At 37.0% G+C, this 21,460-nt stretch overlaps 1 protein-coding gene across 6 annotated transcripts in view; it reads right to left on the bottom strand.

The window, feature by feature from the left end:
* The window catches only part of RANBP3L (RAN binding protein 3 like), a 56,559-nt gene that overhangs the window by 15,789 nt on the left and 19,310 nt on the right, over window positions 1-21,460 (bottom strand). For 4 of the 6 annotated variants that reach the window (XM_061393727.1, XM_061393725.1, XM_061393723.1 and 1 more), the window contains 6 exons: window positions 13,334-13,392; window positions 12,623-12,662; window positions 12,045-12,122; window positions 6,288-6,359; window positions 5,393-5,532; window positions 1,018-1,121 (listed from right to left, as the gene is read on the bottom strand). In XM_061393727.1, coding sequence (XP_061249711.1) covers window positions 1,018-1,121; window positions 5,393-5,532; window positions 6,288-6,359; window positions 12,045-12,122; window positions 12,623-12,662; window positions 13,334-13,392 — 493 coding nt within the window. Of the gene's footprint in view, window positions 1-1,017; window positions 1,122-5,392; window positions 5,533-6,287; window positions 6,360-12,044; window positions 12,123-12,622; window positions 12,663-13,333; window positions 13,393-21,460 lie in introns of those variants that run through there. The other 2 variants (XM_061393726.1, XM_061393728.1) reach the window with 2 other exon arrangements.

The following is a 21,460-nucleotide window of genomic DNA, read 5'->3' as shown; positions in this document are numbered from 1 at the left end:
AAATGATCAGATGATTTAATAGATTTATGTAAAGCATAAAAACATCTGCTAACTTTTGTTTATCTGAAGTTAATGAGAAATGAAGAAAAAGATGAAATAGGTACTTCTGATGATGAAAGTCAAAATATCTGACAGCTGTTACAACACTGGCCAAGACCAGTGCAGAGAGGCTGTGTGATCAGCCGGGGAGCTGCCCAGTCATTATCTTTGTGCTTTTTCAGCGCTGACTCTCTGGTCTCCAGTCTCCACTCTCCTTTTCCCCAACTGGCCAGTGCTTTTAGCCATGCAAGGTCTAAGGGCAACAGCAAAGCCCATCTCTTTTCTCGGTTACACTTGAGTGTGCAGTGGTTTAGTTTAATTTTTACCTTCCAGAAACTTGAATGTTTAAAGTGTTTTGCATAGCGACAAACTCAAAGACATGCAGCCCTCTGTTGGCAGACATGCTTCAGGATCCCTACTGCACCCACAGCATGCACAGTAGGTAAGTGCTGAGGTACCTGTATGGGCTCCGGTCATGAGACCAGTATGTCCACAGCTAGTTGCATTCCTCTCTCAGATCAAACATGCCCCCATCACTGGCAATGCTAATAAATATTCACTTTCACTTTGCATATTTCTACTGCTTTCTTTGTTGTCTGTCCGATTTATGTTAATACATTATAATGCCAGAAATAATTTAAAAGAGGGAAAGAAAGAATACCAGGGAAGAGGAGGAAAGGCTAATTGAGTAGCCAGATATTTAATGCCTAACTAAATAAAAAGTTTAGCTCTACCTAATTTAAACATTCTTACCCAAGTCAATGAAACAGTAGGGACAATCCAGTACCAGGATGATAATATACAAATATTAGAGACATTTTTAAAAGCATTTTAAACTTGTATTTTATAAAATCTCCTCTCAAGCAGAAATCTTAGCAATTTGTCTGTACAATGTCAGAAAATTATTTTCCGTAAATAATTTTATTGACAAAAGAAAGAAAATGAAAGAACATTTCCGTTTTCTCGTCGTTAACTTACCGTAGTGATGTAGTACCTAAAGCATTCTGATTAGTAGACAGCTGGATTGAAATTCTGGCATTTGGTAAGTTTTCACTTAGCAAATAGGAGTTCCCCTCATAAATCTGAAAGAAAAAAAGTCCATCAAAAAGTTCATTTAAACTGCCTTACTATATATAAGAGTATTAGACAAGGAAACAATAGCTATAGTTAAATTCTGTAGGCAAGAATCCTGGAGTGGGTTGCCATTTTCTTCTCCAGGGGATCTTCCCATCCCAGGGATTGAACCCAGCTCTCCTGCACTGCAGGCAGATGCTTTAACCTCTGAGCCACCAGGGAAGCCTTAGCTATAGTTAAATGAATAGAAAACTTACTATGTTCAAGTACAGTCCTAAACATATTCTATACACTATCTCATATACTCCTCAAAACAACTCTCTACACTTTGTACTTCTATTATCCACACTTCAGGTGAGCAGACTGACCTAATAAGCTTAAATAATGGTCAGAACTGGGCAATCAGAAGAGGGCTGACATTCAAACATCGGTCTGCCTAAAACCAAGGATTGTGCACTAGCATTCAGAAATCCCACCTTCTTTTGTTACTTTTACCTTTTTAGGCAGCGGACTTAAATCTCATTTCTAGACTAGTAAATATGTGTTTCAGGACTATTTAGCCCATGGAAACCCCTAAGAGCTTCACCATCATTGCCACCCAATTGTGAGGGGAAATTCCTTCTCTTCCTCTAGAAACTTTTGTGATCTAATCAGTCATTCCGTCTGCTGTGTATATACATATGCACCTTATCTGCATTAATGTGTAAATGAAGGAGTGTGCAGTTTTAGAACTGGAAGGAACCCAGTTATCTGATGTGGTGTCCTCAATGATTGTGGACATATCCCTTCCTCCACCAGGAATTTTCAAAGATGTTGCAAGGACGCCTAGTCTTTAAATAGGGTTGTTTCCACTTTAATTTTATATCAATCAAAAATAATTTTGAGTAGTTTTCCATATATAACAGAATTTGAGAGCTGAGAAATGTGTGTCAAGAGAGTATGTGTCATCGGTTAGCAACGAGCAAAGTACATGCTTATGACTCAGTCACTCAGATGATTTATCTGTCAACCAAAATGGTAGTTTTAAACTCTTTAGGTTGCTTGGAATAGTTTATTAGGAATTTGTTATCTACAACAAGTAACCACTGATTAATGACAGAATGAAAGAAAATTGCTCTAATTTTGATGTACAAATTTGAAAGGAACATAAAAATAAGGATTCTGTAAACTTTACCTGGAGATCATTTTCACTGTATCTATACATTATATCATTGTGTCAGAATTCTGACATAGTGTCTTATACATAGCTTACCTTTAGATCTTCAAAAATCATTATTAAACAGAGAAAATTCAATGATGGGCATATCCAATTAGACTTTTCACCAATTAGGAATAAATTCTATTCATGCCCTAAATAAGTTATTTGAAAATAAATTTTTGCAAATGATAGTCTAGTAATTTCTCTTATGTTTTATTATTGAGGAAGAAAATACAAGAAATATATTAATAAATTTTATTTTAAAACCATGCAATGCAAGATCTTAAAAAATCATGCCAAGGAATAAATATTAATCAGCTTTTGATATAATGTGTAAGTAAAAATTTTCATCTGTAATTTATAGAACATGCTATTCCAAAATCAAATTCAATATAACATTTCAGAAATTAGTCAACACATCATAGTTTTTCTTATACACTTTAAAACAAATTAAACAACATGCATCACTTTTAAAATAGGTAAATAATTTATATAATATGGTGATTATTATACTTAAATGAAAATATTTAATAATATACTGATTTGACATTTTTAAATATTTTAATTTAAAATCACATATATAACATAAATGATTAAATGATTTTTTATTTTTTATTAATTTATTTATTTTAATTGGAGGCTAAATACTTTATAATATTGTAGTGGTTTTTGCCATACATTGACGTGAGTCAGCCATAGGTTTACATGTGTTCCCATCCTGAACCCCCTCCCACCTCCCTCCCCATCCCATCCCTCTGGGTCATCCCTGTGCACCAGCCCTGAGCACCCTGTTTCATGCATCAAACCTGGACTGGCGATCTGTTTCACATATGATATTATACATGTTTCAATGCCATTCTCCCAAACCATCCCACCCTCTCCCTCTCCCACAGGGTCCAAAAGACTGTTCTATACATCTCTGTCTCTTTTGCTGTCTCGCATACAGGGTTATTGTTATCATCTTTCTAAATTCCATATATATGCATTAGTATACTGTATTGGTGTTTTTCGTTCTGGCTTACTTCACTCTGTATAATAGGCTCCAGTTTCATCTACCTCATTAGAACTGATTCAAATGTATTCTTTTTAATGGCTGAGTAATACTCCATTGTGTATATGTACCACAGCTTTCTTTATCCATTCGTCTGCTGATGAACATCTAGGTTGCTTCCATGTCCTGGCTATTATAAACAGTGCTGTGATGAACATTGGGGTACACGCGTCTCTTTCAATTCTGGTTTCCTTGGTGTATATGCCTAGCAGTGGGATTGCTGGGTCATATGGCAGTTCTATTTCCAGTTTTTTAAGGAATCTCCACACTGTTCTCCATGGTGGCTGTACTAGTGTGCATTCCCACCAACATTGTAAGAGGGTTCCCTTTTCTCCACACCCTCTCCAGCTTTTATTGCTTGTAGACTTTTGGATAGCAGCCATTCTGACTGGCGTGAAATGGTACCTCATTATGGTCTTGATTTGCATTTCTCTGATAATGAGTGATGTTGAGCATCTTTTCATGTGTTTGTTAGCCATCTGTATGTCTTCTTTGAAGAACTGTCTGTTTAGTTCTTTGGCCCATTTTTTGATTGGGTCATTTATTTTTCTGGAATTGAGCTGCAGGAGTTACTTGTATATTTTTGAGATTAATTCTTTGTCAGTTGCTTCATTTGCTATTATTTCCCCCCATCCTGAAGGCTGTCTTTTCACTTTGCTTATAGTTTCCTTCCTTGTGCAAAAGGTTTTAAGTTTAATTAGGTCCCATTTGTTTATTTTTGCTTTTATTTCCATTACTCTGGGAAGTGGGTCATAGAGGATCCTGCTGTGATTTATGTTGGAGAATGTTTTGCCTATGTTTTCCGCTAGGAGTTTTATAGTTTCTGGCCTTATGTTTAGATCTTTAATCCATTTTGAGTTTATTTTTGTGTATGATGTTAGAAAGTGTTCTAGTCTCATTCTTTTACAAGTGGTTGACCAGTTTTCCCAGCACCACTTGTTAAAGAGATTATCTTTTCTCCATTATATATTCTTGCCTCCTTTGTCAAGGATTTTATATATGTGATTTTAAATTAAAATATTTTAAAATGTCAAATCAGTATATTATTAAATATTTTCATTTAAGTATAATAATCACCTTAAGATAAGGTGTCCATAGGTGAAATGATTTTTAAAATTCACAATGAGTCTCATGAAATCATAGCTTACAAATAAAAAGAACTGGAAATATAAAAATGTTGGCAAATGCTGACCAGATTCAACTCCCTCACTTCACAGATGAAAAACAGAAGGTTGGGAGCTTTGTCTAAGAATGTAAACACAGTAGATAGTGGTAGAGGTAGAATTAGTACTGATCTGATTTTTTTCAATGACTTGACTAAATGATTGGTATTTTAACACTTCCAGCTTAAAATGAGAACACTGTTCTCATGTTCAGTCCAGGAAAACAAAACCAAACTTGATCAGCCCTCAATAGTTTAGCTGGAAACAACTGACTGGTGGAATAATTCAAATTCCAACCTATCTATCTGGCATCCCCTTCCTCTCAAGTATCTACTTCTGGAAGACACAGAACTATAGCAACAGAATATCCCCATACCCTTATCTGTATGGTGTTAGTAAAATGAGTGTCTCCTTGGAAAGGCCCACGAGGAGTGATTCAGATGGAAGAGAAATTGGTTTCTGTCTCAGGAGCTTCCCAATCCCTCCCGGTTACACTGTGGAGAAAGTTCCTTGCTTTTGATATCCATGAAGATGGGCTGGAGTGGATCCATGCTGTAATCTAAACTGGCAAGGCCACACCAGCATGTCTACCAGTTGAGGATACAAAAAAAAAAAAATTCTTTTCCTTTTTCTGATTTCTGACTTCTGGCCCTGCCACCTCAGAGACCCCAAGACTTGCTCCTGGGAACAGCCCTCCAATTAAGTACAGTCACTGAGGGCTCTTGGCTATCTTGTCTAGCTTTTTTTCCAGCCTGTTAGCTGCTTCAGCATCAGGTAGCCCCAAATTCTGGATGTGGGGACCCACAACAATTTATCAAAAGAAGGATGGGAAATTGAGATCAGTCCTACCATAGGAGGTTTTCTTACCTTACTTTTGTTTTTTTCTTTAACCTTACAGGATTCCAACACATGGTCTCCAAATGATTTTCTCACTTTTATATACCCTTGAGCTTGAGGTGGCTGCAAAATAGCAGGTCTTAGAACAAGCTCAGAATGTTTCACAGGACCTTAAAAGAACAGAATTAAAGGGTCAATATATCTTTAGTAAAATAATTTTCCTCTCAATTTCTTACTAATTTAATGCTTACTTTCTAAAGTCATAATTAAATGAAGGGTTAATGTCAACTGCCGATGTTGCTGCTAAGTCGCTTCAGTCATGTCCGACTCTTGCAACCCCGTACACGGCAGACCATCAGGCTCCTCTGTCTCTGGGATTCTCCAGGCAAGAATACTGGAGTGGGTTGCCATTTCCTTCTCCAATGCACGCATGCATGCTAAGTCGCTTCAGTCGTGTCTGACTCTGTATGACCCTATGGACAGCAGCCCACCAGGCTCTTCTGTCCATGGGATTCTCTAGGCAAGAATACTGGAGTGGGTTGCCATTTCCTTCTCCATAATGTCAACTAATCAAAGTCAAAATAGCCAGTGAGTTGCCTACTACTGTCTTGCTGCCTAGCTTTTACCCAATAGACCTGGTTCAATCCCTGAGTTGGGAAGATCCCCTGGAGAAGGGAAAGGCTACCCACTCCAGTATTCTGGCCTGGAACATTCCATGGGCCACAGTCCATAGGGTTGCAGAGTCAGACACGACAGAGCAACTTGTACGTTCACTTTCAATTTGATCATGGGACTTTGCTTACTAAATACATTCCTTCATGTTTTGTCACTCAACCCTACCACCATGCACGCACATACACAGTAAGACATGGATGGTAAAACATAAAATTTCTTCAAGTTTCACGTAATAAAGGAAGCTACATACATTGTTCTGCACTGTTCAGATCGGCATTCCTTTGCACAGAGTTTGATGTCATAAAAACATTGTTTTTCTTCACTGTAAAAAATATTTAGAAAATTTTAAACATGTCAGTTTCTACTGTTTTCACAGTATTGTACTGAACTCACCAGTAGATGTCGCTGTTGGCACTAATCATGCAAGTGCTGATTCTACTAAAAAGTGTAAAAGCAAAATGAGTTTTGCTACGATTTTTACTCTCAGAAAATAAGTGAAAATTAGATCACTAATGAAAGAGTTTTCTTCAGAATCATGAAATCGAGTATTGAGAGAAATTCTACAGATAATAAAATCTGAATTGATAGTGAACCATCTATGTGCATTAATATATATTTCTTATAGAATGTTACAAAACTGTTAATAAATTCTGTTCCTTCCCCACTCTTTAATGATACCTGAAGAGAAAAGTAAAGATGACCATTATGCTACGTTATCAACGTGAACTGATGGGTTAAGACTGTGGTCTTGGCTGCAAGAATAGAATTATAGGCATACCAAAGAGATGTTGCTGATTGTGTTCCAGACCACTGTGATAAAGTGACTGTCAGTAAATTGAGTCAGACACTCACTTCATTGGTTTCCCAGCGCATATAAAAGTTACATTTACACTATACCGTAGTCTATTAAGTGTGCAATAGCAATATATGTAATTTAATTTAAAATACTTTATTGCTATGAAAAACAATATACCTACATTTAAAAATGCCTTATCACTGAAAATGCTAAACGTCATCTGAGCCTTCAGCAAGTCATAATGTTTCTGCTGGTGGAGAGTCTTGCTTTGATGTCAATGGCTGCTGATTGATCTGGGTGGTGATTGCTGAAGGCTGGGGTGGCTGTGGCAGCTTCTTAAAATAACAATGAAGTTTTCATCATCAATTGACTTTTCCTTTCATGAATGATTTCACTGTAGCATGCAGTGCTGGTTGATAAAATTTTACTCACAGAACTTCTTTCAAAATTAGAGTCAATCCTCTCAAGCCCTCCTGCCTTATGAATATTACGTTTATGTAACATTCTAAAGCCCTTGTGTCATTTCAACAGTCTTTACATCACCTTCACCAGTAGATTCTGTCTCAGGTAACAACTTTCTTTACTCGTCCATAAGAAGCAACTCCTCATCTGTCAGGTTTCATCCTGAGATAGCAGCAATTCAGTCACATATTCAGGCTCCGCTTCTAATTCTAGTCCTCTTTCTATTTCCACCACATCTGCAGTTACTTCCTTCGCTAAAGTCCTGAACACCTCAAACTCATCTGTAAGGACTGTAATCAACTTCTTTTAAATTCCTGTTAATGTTGATATTTTGACCTCTTTCCATGAATCGTAAATGTTCTTAGTGGTGTCGAGAATGGTGAATCCTTTCCAGGTTTTCAAGTGCCTTTGTCCAGGTCCATCAGAGGAATCACTCTCTATGGCAGCTAAAAGCTTACAAAATGTACTTATTAAATAATTAGACTTGAAAGTCAAAATGAATCCTTGATCCATGGGCTGCAGAATAAATGTTGTGTTCTGTCTCTGTCTATGCTCAGTTGATCAGACATGTCCACTCTTAGGGACCCCATGGACTGTAGCTTGCCAGGTTTCTCTGTCCGTGGGATTTCCCAGGCAAGAATACTGGGGTGGGTTGCCATTTCCTCCTCCAGGAGATCTTCCCAATCCAGGGACTGAACCTGCATCTCCTATGTCTCCTGTATTGGCAGGCAGATTCTTTACTGACCACTGAGCTACCTGGGAAGGTCAAATGTTGTGTTAGCCGGCATGAAAACAACCTTAATCTCACTGTACATCTCCATCAGAACTCTTGGGTGACCAGATACATTGTCGATGAACAGTAATATTTTGAAAGAAATCTTTTTCTGAGCAGTGGCTTGCAATGGTGGGGTTAAAGTACTCATCAAATCATGTTGTAAACAGATGTGCTAACATCCAGGCTTTGTAGTTCCCTTTATAGAGCACACAGAGTAGATTTATCATAATTCTTAGTGGCCCTAAATTTTCAGAATGGCAAATAAGCACTGGCTTCTATTCAGTCTCCAGCTGCATTAGTCCCTAACAAGAGAGTCAGCATATCCTTTGAAACTTTGAAGTCAAGCATTGACTTCTCCTTTCTAGCTATGAAAGTGCTAGATGGCATCTTCTTTCAGTATAAGGTTGTTCCATCTACGTTGAAAATCTGTGGTTTAGCTTAGCCACCTTCTTTAGTGATCTTAGCTAGATCATCTGGATAACTTGCCACAGCGTCTACTTGCTGCTTCTCCTTGTACTATGATGTCATAGAGACAGCTTCTTTCCTTAAACAGCATGAACCAGCCTCTGCTAGCTTCAGACTTTTCTTCTGCAGCTTCATCACCTCTCTCAGCCTTGAAAAGAGTCAAGGCCTTGCTCTGGATTAGGCTTTGGCTTGAGGAAATATTGTGGCTTGTTTGATCTTCTATCCTGACCACTAGATCTTCCTTCATATCAGCAATAAGTCTGTTTCACCTTCTTATCATTCATGTGTTCAGTGGAGTAGCATTTTCAATGTCCTTTGGGGAGTTTTCCTTGGCATTTACATGTTTGCTAACCGTTTGGTGCAGGAGCCCTAGCTTTTGACCTATCTTGGCTTTAGACATTCTTTCTTCACTAAACTTAATCATTTCTAACTTTTGATTTAAAGTGAGAGACATGCAACTCTTTCTTTCACTTGAATACTTAGAGGCCACTGTAAGGCTATTGATTGGCCTAATTTCAGTATTGTTTTATCTTATAGAATAAGGAGTCCTGAAGACAGTGAGAGAGATGGGGGAAGGGACTAACTGGTAGAGCAGTCAGAACACACACATTTATTAAATTTGCCATCCTACATGAGAGCAGTTTAAAGTGCCCCCCAAATTACTATTACAATAGTAACATCTAAGATCACTGATCACAGATCACCATAGAAAGTATAATAATACTGAAAAATTTGAAATATTTCAAGAATTACCAAAATGTGACACAGAGACACAAAGTGAGCAAATGCTTTTAAAAAATGAAGCCCATAGATTTGCTTGAGGTGTGGTTGCCACAAACTTTCAACTTGTAAAAAATGTAATATCTGTGAAGCTCAATAAAACAAGCTATGCCTGTACTACAAATCTCAAAGAGATCACCTCTTGGAGGCAAATTGCAAAGATAGCAGCCTTTGAGAATTGGATTAATGGAGATGAAAAAAGAATAAGAATTGCTTTTTTGAAGTGTTATAACATTATACATGTTGGGGTACAATTGCTTCTCTAATTCACAGTTCTGTTACATGGTTTTTATGATCTTTATTGCTTCCCAGGTGGCTCAGTAGTGAAGAATCCACCTATCAGTGCAGGAGACCCAGGAGACATGAGTTTAATCCCTGGGTCAGAAAGATCCCCTGGAGAAGGAAATGGCAACCCACTCCAGCATTCTTCCCTGAAAAATCCCAATGAAGGCCTCCCTGGGAGGCTACAGTCCATGGGGTCACAAAGAATCGGATGTAACTGAGCGACTGAGCACACACACACACACGCATGATCTTTATAAGTGGAAAATAACACTGAATGAACCATTTAATTATACCATTTGTCTCCTTCCAACACCACCAACATTCTGCACAACATAGAATGTGACGGTGCTTGGTAATATTTTATTCATCCTTTTCATATGTGTGTCTGATTTTTAGAAAATGAATTGAAGCGATTATCCAGATAATTTAAAGTCATCTCTTTGCTTTATGCACAAATAACACCAAAACAAATCCTCTGGTATTAGAACCCCTGTTCCTCTTAATGTCTATAACTTGTCAGGCAGGTACAGATGGGGCTTATTGAACTAGGACTTATCTCTTCTATATCTGAAGGGTGTCTGACATATTGATTCCCAGTCACACTTGGCATTGTTAATAAGAATATAAATTCATTAGTTTCACATGATTCCTGGGTAGAATCCATTAAAAGAAAGTGAATAGTTCACATTTTCTATTTCTTGTGGGTAAGCTTAACTTGGAAAAAGCAGTTTGTTGTTCAGTAAAAACAAAAATATGCAAGACTACAAATCATATTTCTTTTGGAACTAATGACAAAGAGACTTTAATTTTTCATTTTATACCTTCAGGTGCTATTTGAATTTGTTACTAAGGGTGGTTTTTTTTTAAATGTAAAGATTAAATAGGTTGTAGAAAAATGTGAATATACTTAATGCTTCTGAACTGCATACTTTCAAAAAAAGACACACAAAAAAATCATAATCTTGACATAGAGCATGTTTCAATCATTTCAAATATTTTATTATGATAAAATAGTTTTACTTAGCAAAGCATTAACATTTAAATAAAAAGAAGTAATATTTTAATTAGTGAAAAATTCAAAAGGAATGATATCCTAAACTTTAGAATATAAATTTAAAGCATAAAATTTAGAATGAGAATCTAAGCATCATTATATATTTGAGTACTACAAATATTATAAACCATATAGATGGACAATAATAAGAAAAATAAAGCAAGTTATTTTATAGGGCTGTATTATATAAAAGAATGCTATCATAGACATGAAATCCTAAAGAACATTATAAAGTTTAAATTTTCTACCAAAATAAACAGATCTACTGTGTGGATTTGTGGGGCTAGAATTCAGATGTCTTTGACAAGTGGCTTTGAAAAAAAATTATATACAAATTCTGAAATTGTACAGAGAATGTTTTTGGACGCATCCATGCATACTTTGCTAAGACCCCTATTTTATTTGCCACTAAAATGTCAATGTTTTACAGTAGCTGAAAAAGAAAGCCTATCATGAATGAGAATGGATCTTGAAAAGTCAGAGTGTCAGACTTGAGGTTCTAAGAAGTTCTTTATTATCTGGCCCAGAAGGAGGGAAGGCTGGGAGGTCCGTGAAGGATGACAATGTTAGTCACTTCTGGGACAAGGATGATGCTAAAAACAGATTGCAAACTGAAGTCAATAGGGTTTTGTTTATCTTTTCATTTGGATTTTTGCTGTTTTGGCAAATTTTCTTTGTCATCAGTTTAGAAAAATCTTTGCATCTTTATTGATTAAAAATAGTGTGCCTCTGGTGAGGATGATATCAGTTTAGTAAATATTTGCATGCTCATCATGTATGAGACCCTCTGTCAGGCATGAAGATGACCTCAAGGAGCTCTCAGTGGAGGAGACAGACATGCGTATAAACAGCTGCATGGCAAGAAGAGGGCCTGTGATCCATCATAAAAGGAGTCACCAGAATGCTTCGAGTGTAGAGAGGCAAATTGAGTTACTGATTTATTCAAAACACAGCATATGATAAAGCTCTTAGAAAAAGTGTCTTTTTAAAAGGCAGACATATGTTTAAGGAGAGGCTTACTTAGAAGGAAATAGCAGATTGCCCTAATTGTAAAGCTAATTCTGTAGCTAGTTTCTGTAATGCAGAAACTTTGGGAACACAGCAAAATACAAAGGGAGGGGGTGTTCAAATAACTTGTAATCCCATTTTATCTAAGATAACCAGTTAACACTGTGGCTTATGTCCTTTTGGTTTTTTTTCCAATGTTGATAAGTTAAATTTTAAATCATAACTCACTGTATTCTATAGACTGCTGTTTTCACATAACAATATATTAGAAACACCATCCAATGGATATATTTTTAAACATTACCTGTCTGAAAATTTCCTAGTAGTATCACACTCAGAGTACACATAGCAGTGAACACTCAACAGCCCAGACTATACCTACCTCCTTGGTTCTGAGAATCTGTAGTATGCCAAGTAAAAGATGAAGCCCGGACACGCTTTCTTGAAAACTCATTGCATTCTGTAAGAAATTCAATGTGAAGGGTAAAATTGATTGCAATAACAAATTAGTTTCAATCCATGATATGAGAGGAGAAATATAATTTTCTTTTCTCTAGATATATCATTGTTTGACAATATGTTAATTCCTGAAGCTCAGTTTTAAATATTGGGGTTAATAGCTTGGTCATTATAAACTGACAGGCATATCATCCTGCTGTGAAACAGTTAGAAACAAGTTGCTTTGACAAAAAATTACATATAAATTCTGAAATTGTATAGAGAATGTTTTTGGAAGGTTGGAGGACAAGCAGTGGAGAGTCATAGGCTTTTAGTATTGCTAACATAATATTCTCAGGGACCTATATGTCATCTTTCAAAACAAAAGCCAGTCTATCTGTGTGCTTAAAAACAAGAAAAATGATTAGATTTGATATAGTCTGTGCCACATGCCAAAATGTTTTTGCCTACTTGTTTCTTGATAAAAAGATTGCTTTTGAAATATAGGATACAAGTCATTACCACGTTCTGCTGCTTCATATAGGATGTCATCTGCAGGTCTCTGGAAGGAAACAAAGCTGCCAATGAGAGCTGAGTGTTTGCTATTTTCAAATCACATTTCCACCCTGTCACTTCATAAGAGAGTTCTCAAAAGCCAGGTCTTTTCAGCTAGGCTAGGAAAAGCGGCTCACTAAGGGTTGGGTTTTTCTTTAGTTTTGGGGGTTAGCAGGATAAGTTGTCTCCATAAGCAATAATGAGTAACAAGAAAATACTAGTTAAGCTACTAATACTATCATGTCTTTCAAAGCAAGTGCTTTTAGTATGAGGCTGAAAAAAGCAAATGGAGTCCTTAAGATTTCTTTTGAATCATTATTGCAGTTTAGAACTTATTTTATATCCATTTTAAGCTAGGTCAATGGTCAGGACCCATCATGAGCCCTAACTCTTCTAATCTCTTTCAGTCCCTCCCCCTTCCCAGTCACTCCAAAAAAACAGATAATTTTGGTAAATATTATGTTATCCATAGTTTCAGGATAAGGTCTCTGGCTTCCCATTTCAGCCAAATTGCTACTAGTAAATCCCTACTATGTCAATATTCTCAGTTACAACTCTTGCTATGTGAAAAAGAATAAATTTATGCAGCATTGATATAATTTAGTACAGCTAGCTTCTCAAAATACAGTCTTCTTTGTCAAAGTAAAAATCAAACAAAGAAAAGTAACTTGACCTTACCTTAAAAGTTTGTTCTCTCTTTTCAAAAACAAATATTGGTTGAGCAATGACAGATTTTTCTGTAAAAGAAAAAGAACATGCAAGAAATCAAACAACACACCGACATTTCTAACACCAACTAAAAATACTTGAAGATATTTTGGTTTTGTATTTTTCCCTGCCTTTGGGTAAACTCCAAACTGTTTTATATGAATGGTTTAATTGGCATATTTACAAATGATTTTAACAGTTAATTACAGAAGGAAATACTTGGGGAAAGTAATATGTTTCCATAAATAGATCACTCCATTAAAAGAACATCCTTTAAGTGTTTAAGGAAAACAAAATATAATTACCTGCATTTAGAACTCATCATGACACAGTGACTGACACTTTTTCAAAATAAACAATGAAATAAAAAAAATTTTTAACTTTTTAAATAAAAAATTTCAAAGGATGAAAAATCACGTGTGAAAATAGTGCTTCTACTTGGGTTGGATCTCAAATATAAATGGTATCAGAGATCAGATCAGATCAGTCTCTCAGTCATGTCCAACTCTTTGCGACCCCATGAATTGCAGCACGCCAGGCCTCCCTGTCCATCACCAACTCCCAGAGTTCACTCAGACTCACGTCCATCGAGTCAGCGATGCCATCCAGCCATCTCATCCTCTGTCGTCCCCTTCTCCTCCTGCCCCCAATCCCTCCCAGCATCAGAGTCTTTTCCAATGAGTCAACTCTTCGCATGAGGTGGCCAAAGTACTGGAGTTTCAGCTTTAGCATCATTCCTTCCAAAGAAATCCCAGGGCTGTTCTCCTTCAGAATGGACTGGTTGGATCTCCCTGCAGTCCAAGGGACTCTCAAGAGTCTTCTCCAACACCACAGTTCAAATTCATAAATGGTATAGATATACTTAAATGATCCAGAATTAACTCATATTTCCTTGACTAGAGTAGATATATACTAAGTCATGTTTTCAATATTTAGACTAAGAATCAGTTTTAAACAGTGTTGTAAAGTAAGTATTTTGTCTTCAGCCCTTCCAACCTTATTAATCTTTCGTATTTTCCTATCTTAGGTAATGCTAGAAAGGAACTCATTCACTCTAGGGCATAAATGAGTGATGACTGCATTAAATATCAGCACTCTAAAATTCATAGGGAAGATTATATAGTTGTAAAAAGCTTGGGCTCTGGAGTTAGGGAAGAATGTGTTGAAATATAATTTCCACATGTAATTGACAATATACTTTTGGAAAAAATATGCCTGTACCTTTAGTTTTTCCCTCCCCTCATCCCCCCAAAAAAAGATTATAACAGTACTTATGTGAAAATTAAATGGATTTTTAGATATAATTACTTAGATTTTGACGAGACCCAAAAAAACCTGAAAAAAAGGATATTCAATACCTGGCGTGACACCAATCCTGATTCCAAAACTCACAGCTGACAGGCTAACTTATGACTGCACTTTCTGGATAAGCCTAAATATGATCTCAGAAGTTTTCTCATTTTAGACTTCCCGCAGCCATTACTGATGTGTTGTCCCGGTATAGAAGCTGAGGTAATTTTTCATCACTGGCTGAATAAATAGAAGTCTAGCTGAAGAACTTCGAGGAACTACCAGATAATTATATCTTTTATATGCCAGAAAGGGACTCTCCAGTTACCCACAATCTTATCCCATAATAGTGTGTCAAAACTCTGCCAGACCACCCACTGCCAGCTCCTGGGCCCCTGTGAACTTGGGCACCTTCTTTCAGTCCAGCGAGATAAGCTTCACCTTCTTTATACACGTGCTTCCGTGCTGTCTGCCCTTGCAGCCAAGTGAACCGCAGCAGAAAATGCTCACAACACACTGGCATTGCCATCTAGATTAAACTGTAGCTCAAGTCTTCCTTCTTTCTTAGAACAGGGTCCTTTTTCAGCCATTACATTGGATTGAAGAAGTGAGATCTCTAATGACTTTGAAAGAAAATAGTTTTTGTGAATGTGTAGTGGAATACTTATAAACTGGAATACTAAGTGGGCCTCTTCTAAATTGGACTTAGGATAGTCATCCTTAAAGTAGTATGACTTGACCTAACTCTAAACAAATAATAAGTTGACTTTTCCTCTATCCAAAAGAAAAAAAAAAAACTAAAAACAGGCAGAAGTGATCTACAGTGGCAGCATTAAGTAGGAAATTATACTGGGTTACTTGTAGTTTGGAGGGCATATGGTAAAGTAGGAAGGCAATTTTTATTCATCAGATCAACAAATATTTATTGATTATATATATATATATTTCTTTTTTTTACTAGATACACATTGTCTATCTGAAAGGTTATTAGCCTTACTGTAGCCATCTTCTCTCCCTAACACTGTCCAGCTCATTAGTTAGAAAGCAGGTTAGTTACCTGTTAGAAAGTTACCTGTTAGTTAGTTATCTATTAGTTAGAAAGGAGGTTAATTATCTCCTCTCCCATCTAGATTCTCTTCCCCTCTCCCAAGGCAGTCCTTTGACTCCAAAGACAAAGTTAAAAGTAAACACTTATCAAGCTGTTAGATTCACAGCAATTTTCTAAACTGACCCAATAGGAAAACTTGAAAATAAGATCACGGTCCTTAAAGTGGTATATTTTAAATTGTATCCTTTTTTATTTCTAATGTGTTCATTGATCACTTGTTCATTAATCCACTTATTCAAGACACTTTGCAAGGCAAGAGAGAGAGGACACTGGTATAAGATGAGTCTGAAGATGAAAATGGAATTTTGAAAAGCCTTGCAGTTTGTGCCAAGGAGTTTTGTTTTTATTCCAAGAAAGACAGAAAGCCAATAAGAGATTTTAAGTGGGGGAGTGATTCACTCTGATATATATTTTGTTTTTGAAGATCACTCTGCCTGCTGTGTAGAAAATGGCTCAGAGGGGGAAGGGAGTGAGGGAGAGGAATAAGGAATCTAGGAGGCTAGTCCAAATTCTAGAGGAGAACTGACAAGATTGCTCTTTATCTCTTTCTTAATCTCACATCCATGATTTTTTCAGGAAAATAGAATAAAAGTTTAAAATACAGTCTTCTGTTAAAGAGAATGAAAATAAGGAGATGGGGAAGAAAAATTTTAAAGATTTAACAAAATTTTGTTTTGCCTGTTTTAAGGTTCATGTAGCATTTAAAGAATGCCTATATTCGTTGTTGTTTTCTAAAATGCTTCATTAAGAGAAGACATTCATTCATCCCACAAATGTTGTACTAAGTACTGGTAATGCAGAAGTGTGATGGTTTAGTCCCAAAGTTGTCTCCATCCCCTTGCGATCCCATGAGCTGTGTAGTCTGCCAGGCTCCTCTGTCCATGAAATTCTCCAGGCAAGAATACTGGAGTGGGTTGCCACTTCCTGCTCCAAGGGATCTTCCTGACTCAGGGATCGAACCCACATCTCCTGCTTGGCAGGCAGATTCTTTATCACTGAGCCCTCTGGGAAGCCTGTTACATTCAGGAGGGGCACAGAAAGTACCATCTATGTAACTTAGTCAATCTCAGTTCAATTGTATTTCTGCTCCACAATGGAGGAATACTGTGGCCTAGCACGTTTATCTGTCACCTTGTCTAAATTAATTCTTTAAATTTATTTATGGATTAAATGTGATTTCTACCATGTTTCCAGATACTTTCAGATGAAGAAACTGAGGTTCCGTTAAGCCACTTGCTCAAAGTCACACTAGTAGTAAGTGAGAAAAGGCTTTAAACCCAGAGCGCCCTCCCATAAATCCATTTTCTTAGCTCTCACAGGTCATACTAACATACCTACAACTCTACCAACACAATGTTATGTTCTCAGTGTATAATACATACCATCCAGTACCACACCAGGGAAAAATCAGTATAAAATCATAGCACTTACATTTTTTTAACCTTGTCAATGTTGACTGATCATGCATATGTATCTCTACTATGTCAGAAATCACAATGAAACAATAATAAAGGCTTGGGTAATTTTTTTTGGTTGGGGAACCAGAGAGCAGGGAGGAGAGGTACCACAAAGACAAGGAAAACTGAAGGCAAATAATAGTGACAGAATTTTGGAAGCTATAAAGTAGAAGAATAAGTGATACCCTTAAGCCAGCTGTGGGACTACTAAAGAAGCAAGCTGGCGGAGTCCCCACAGAGCCACCAAAAGTCCAAGGATGGGTATCATTGAATATTTCTGGAAGCAGAAGTGAAAATTGGCTGAAAATAGGAAGTAGTTTTGTCTATTTGAGAACCAAGCAACTGTCTCCCTCTCACTCAAGCAGAAGACTCAGGGGTTCCTCCCTAGAAAAGATGAAACAGCAGACAAAGCTTAAAGTGGAGGTTCTATAATGAAAAGATGGGCATTAGGTGAAAGTTTACATACTCTGTTAGTTTCCTGCTGTTGCTATAGCAAATTAGGACACTCCTAGTTCTTGAAAACAATACAAATTTATAATCTTAAAGTTCTGGAGGCCAGAAGTCTACACTGGGCCAGCAGGTTTGTGTTCCTTCTGTTCGGGAAAGTTCGGGAAAGACTCCATGTCCTTTCCTTTTCTAGCTTCTAGAGGCCGCCTCATATCTTGACCTGTGGCCCTGCATCACTCCAACGTCTGCTTCTACTGTCGTATCTCCTTCTGTGACTCTGACAGTCACCTCCTTCTTTGTCCTATGATGACCTTTGTGATGGCAGTGTGCCTATGCAAATCATCTAAGATAATCCCCCCATCTCAGATCCTTAACATCCACTGGGTTTCTTTTGCCATATAAGGTACACATTTATAGGTTCTGGGCATTAGGATATTGACATCTTTAGAGGGCTGTTATTCTGCCTATCATGCATACAAAATATTAAAGTTCTGAGTACTCTCTACTCATCTCACAGAACGGTAGCAGCCAGGTTTACTTCCTTTAGTCAGGAAATTATAAGATTCTTCTCTGGAGGGTCTGACTAACCCCAAAGAAGAGGAACAAAAGATACTGACAAGGGGGTTTATTGGTGAAAGATCAAACCAGATGATGAGTCCCCAATTCAAGTGCACATAGCCACCAATGAGCTTTTTAGTGAGCGCCCCTTTCTTAAATACAAGCAGGTAATCAAGCATCACCAGACACAAAAATTCAGTGATTGAGTGAACAGGAGGAAAGGAAATTGGAGGGAAAAGACTAGACAGAGAGCTTAAGGTATATTTTATAAAATTATATGTATATAATTTATTTTCATACATAATATATATTTTAAAATTATAGGTGTAATATGCATATAATTAATATTTTCACAAATGTGAAACATCCATGAAGCAAAATCAGAATACTATTTTTTTAGAAAAAGCAACACAGAGCAAGAATAAGCTTTTAGAAATTTAGACTTTAAAATATGTATCAAAAGAATCAATACCGACTTTAAAAATCAATAGATTTGGAGAATATAATTGTGTAAATACCCCAGATCGCAGAGCACAAGAACAGAAATGAAAAATATGAGAATATATAAGAAAACTCAGATGATCAATCCAAGAACCACTTCAATACCTAATAGAAGCTCTAGAGAAAGAGAATAGAGGAAAAAGATGGGATGAAATCATCAACAAATAAATCATTAAAATTCCCCCAAATCAAAAGACCTAAGTTTCCAGTTTGAAAGAGCCAATACAATACTTAGAACAATACATGAAGACAGAACAATACCTATGAAATCTTAGAACACTACAAAGAGAAGGTCTTATTGGCATGGAGAAGGGAGTAAAGTCACATACAAAGAGTCAGGTGTGAGAATGACTTTCGGAGTCACAACAACAATCCTGTAAAAAATTGGTATCGATGATTTTATTTACAAAGCAGAAATAGAGACACAGATGTAGGAATATGTATGAATACCAAAGGGAAAAGGCAGGAGGATGGGAGGAACTGGTCGACTGGATTGACATATAAACGCTTGGCAGTAGCGGTGTTAGTCGCTAGTCATGTCCGACTCTTTGTGACCCCGAGGACTGTAGCCCCCAGGCCCCTCTGTCCAGGGGATTCTCCAGGCAAGAATACTGGAGTGGGTTGCCATTCTTTTCTCCAGAGAAACACTTGATACTATGTATAAAATAGGTAACTAGTGAGAACCTACTATGAAGCACAGGGAACTCTACTCAGTGCTCTGTGGTGACCTAAATGGGAAGGAAATTTTAAAAGCAGGGGATATATGTAGATGCACAGCTGATTCACTTTGCTGTACAGCAGAAACTAACACAACATTGTAAAGCAACTATATTCCAATAAAAAATTTTAAAATAAGAAACCAAAGGAGCAATGCTTTTAACACTCTGAAAAGATTTCCAATCTAAAACTATGTACTAATACAAAGTATTGATTAAGTGTAATGACATGATAAAAACATTTCCAACAGTAAGCTCTCAAAATATGTATTCCATATACACCCGGTCTCCAAAGGAGATGCCTCCAAAGGAGGTGCTTTACCAGAAAGAGCTGGTAAACTAAGGAACCAAGAAACAGGGGCACCAACTCAAAAAGAGATGAAGGCAACCGCTAGGAAAATGGCGAGAGGATAGCCCAGAACGACCACAGTACACCAATGGCAGAGAAAAATCAGTCCACCTCAGGGACCTCAGGGGGAGGTCCCTGAAGCAATGCTAGAAAAGAAGTCTCCAAAAAGATGGAGCTAAAAGCAATTGAATATCTCAAGTAACTGAATATTTTGAAATGATATTTATATCATTTGAAGAAAGTTTGCGGATTGACTGGCAACTAGTACGTGGAGAACTAAGAAAACAAAACAAAATGATGACACAATTATTAAATCCAGAGAAAACAAAAAGTTGAGCAGTAAAATAAAAGTAATCAAAATATATTACACGGTTACAGTGATGTGAATACTGAATATTGATGTAATCAAACTTCTAATATAATGATTTTGGGAAGATGGGGGAATGAAAAGTGTACATGTGTTGGTGGTAGTAGTTGAAGGGGTCAGAGAAATCTATGAAAGGAACCTAAATTCTTCCATAGTTTCAAACCACTAGCACTTAAACATAAATATAAAGAGGTATTAAAATTTTAAAAAGAGGTATTAAAAATAGATGTATAAATATAAAGAGGTAGAACTAAATGCCTGGTACTTGGTTATAGGCCAGAATACTGGAGTGGGTAGCCTTTCCCTTCTCCAGGGGATCTTCCCAACCCAGGGATCAAACCCATGTCTCCCACCTTGCGGGCAGATTCTTTACCAGTTGAGCCACAAGGGAAGCCCAAGAATACTAGAATGGGTAGCCTATGCCTTCTCCAGGGTATCTTCCCAACCCAGGAATTGAACTGGGGTCTCCTGCATTGCAGGCAGATTCTCTACCAACGGAGTTATCAGAAAAGCCCTGGTTATATGGAGGTTAATACAAAAGATGGCTGTGAGTTGGATGCTGTTACTTCGGGGACCCAGAAAAAAGGCAGAGAAAGGAGCAAGGAGGAGATTGCAATTTTTTTTTCTAGAAAAGTCTTGTAGGACTATTTGGTTCCTTAAACCACATGAATATATATATATAACTTTGGAAAAAGAAAAACTAAATTTAAAAATAATTTTTTTCTACCATAGTGTCAAACACCCATGATTGAAGGACAATTCTCAAGCTCCTGACCAATGATAGAATTCTTATTGAGTTATATTGCTTAACAAGCATCCAGTATCTTATTTCTTGGATCTAACTGTTCTTTGCATAGAAATATATGGAAATAAAGGTGTGAGCAAGACGGATTCACTGGGTTCAGAGTGCAATAAAAACCTCTGAATGACTAAAGATCTGCTCTTCATAAAGCTGTCTAATCTATTGAAAGGTATTTTATGTATTTGTCCTTCACCTCCGTTCAAAACACTCCTTCACATCTCCAAACAAGAATGCAATCTTGTGCATGATGCCTAATGAGGGAACTTTGTTCTTCAGGATTCTAAGGTAATATATGGTGAGTGTTAACAGTAAATATACATTCCTTTTCTCCCCATTCTAATGTGTACCATCATTTTCCCCAAAATTTTGGGTGAGTTGTAAGGTCTTCTTTCTACATTTTTCCCCCCAATATATTTAATTAGCACTCAGTCTCTGACATGGAGAAGGAAATAGCAACCTACTCCAGTGTTCTTGCCTGGAGAATCACAGGGACGGTGGAGCC

The sequence above is a fragment of the Bos javanicus genome, chromosome 20, assembly GCF_032452875.1.
Source record: "Bos javanicus breed banteng chromosome 20, ARS-OSU_banteng_1.0, whole genome shotgun sequence".
In the NCBI taxonomy this organism is placed as follows: domain Eukaryota; kingdom Metazoa; phylum Chordata; class Mammalia; order Artiodactyla; family Bovidae; genus Bos; species Bos javanicus.
This window is presented reverse-complemented; position numbering and strand designations above follow the sequence as displayed.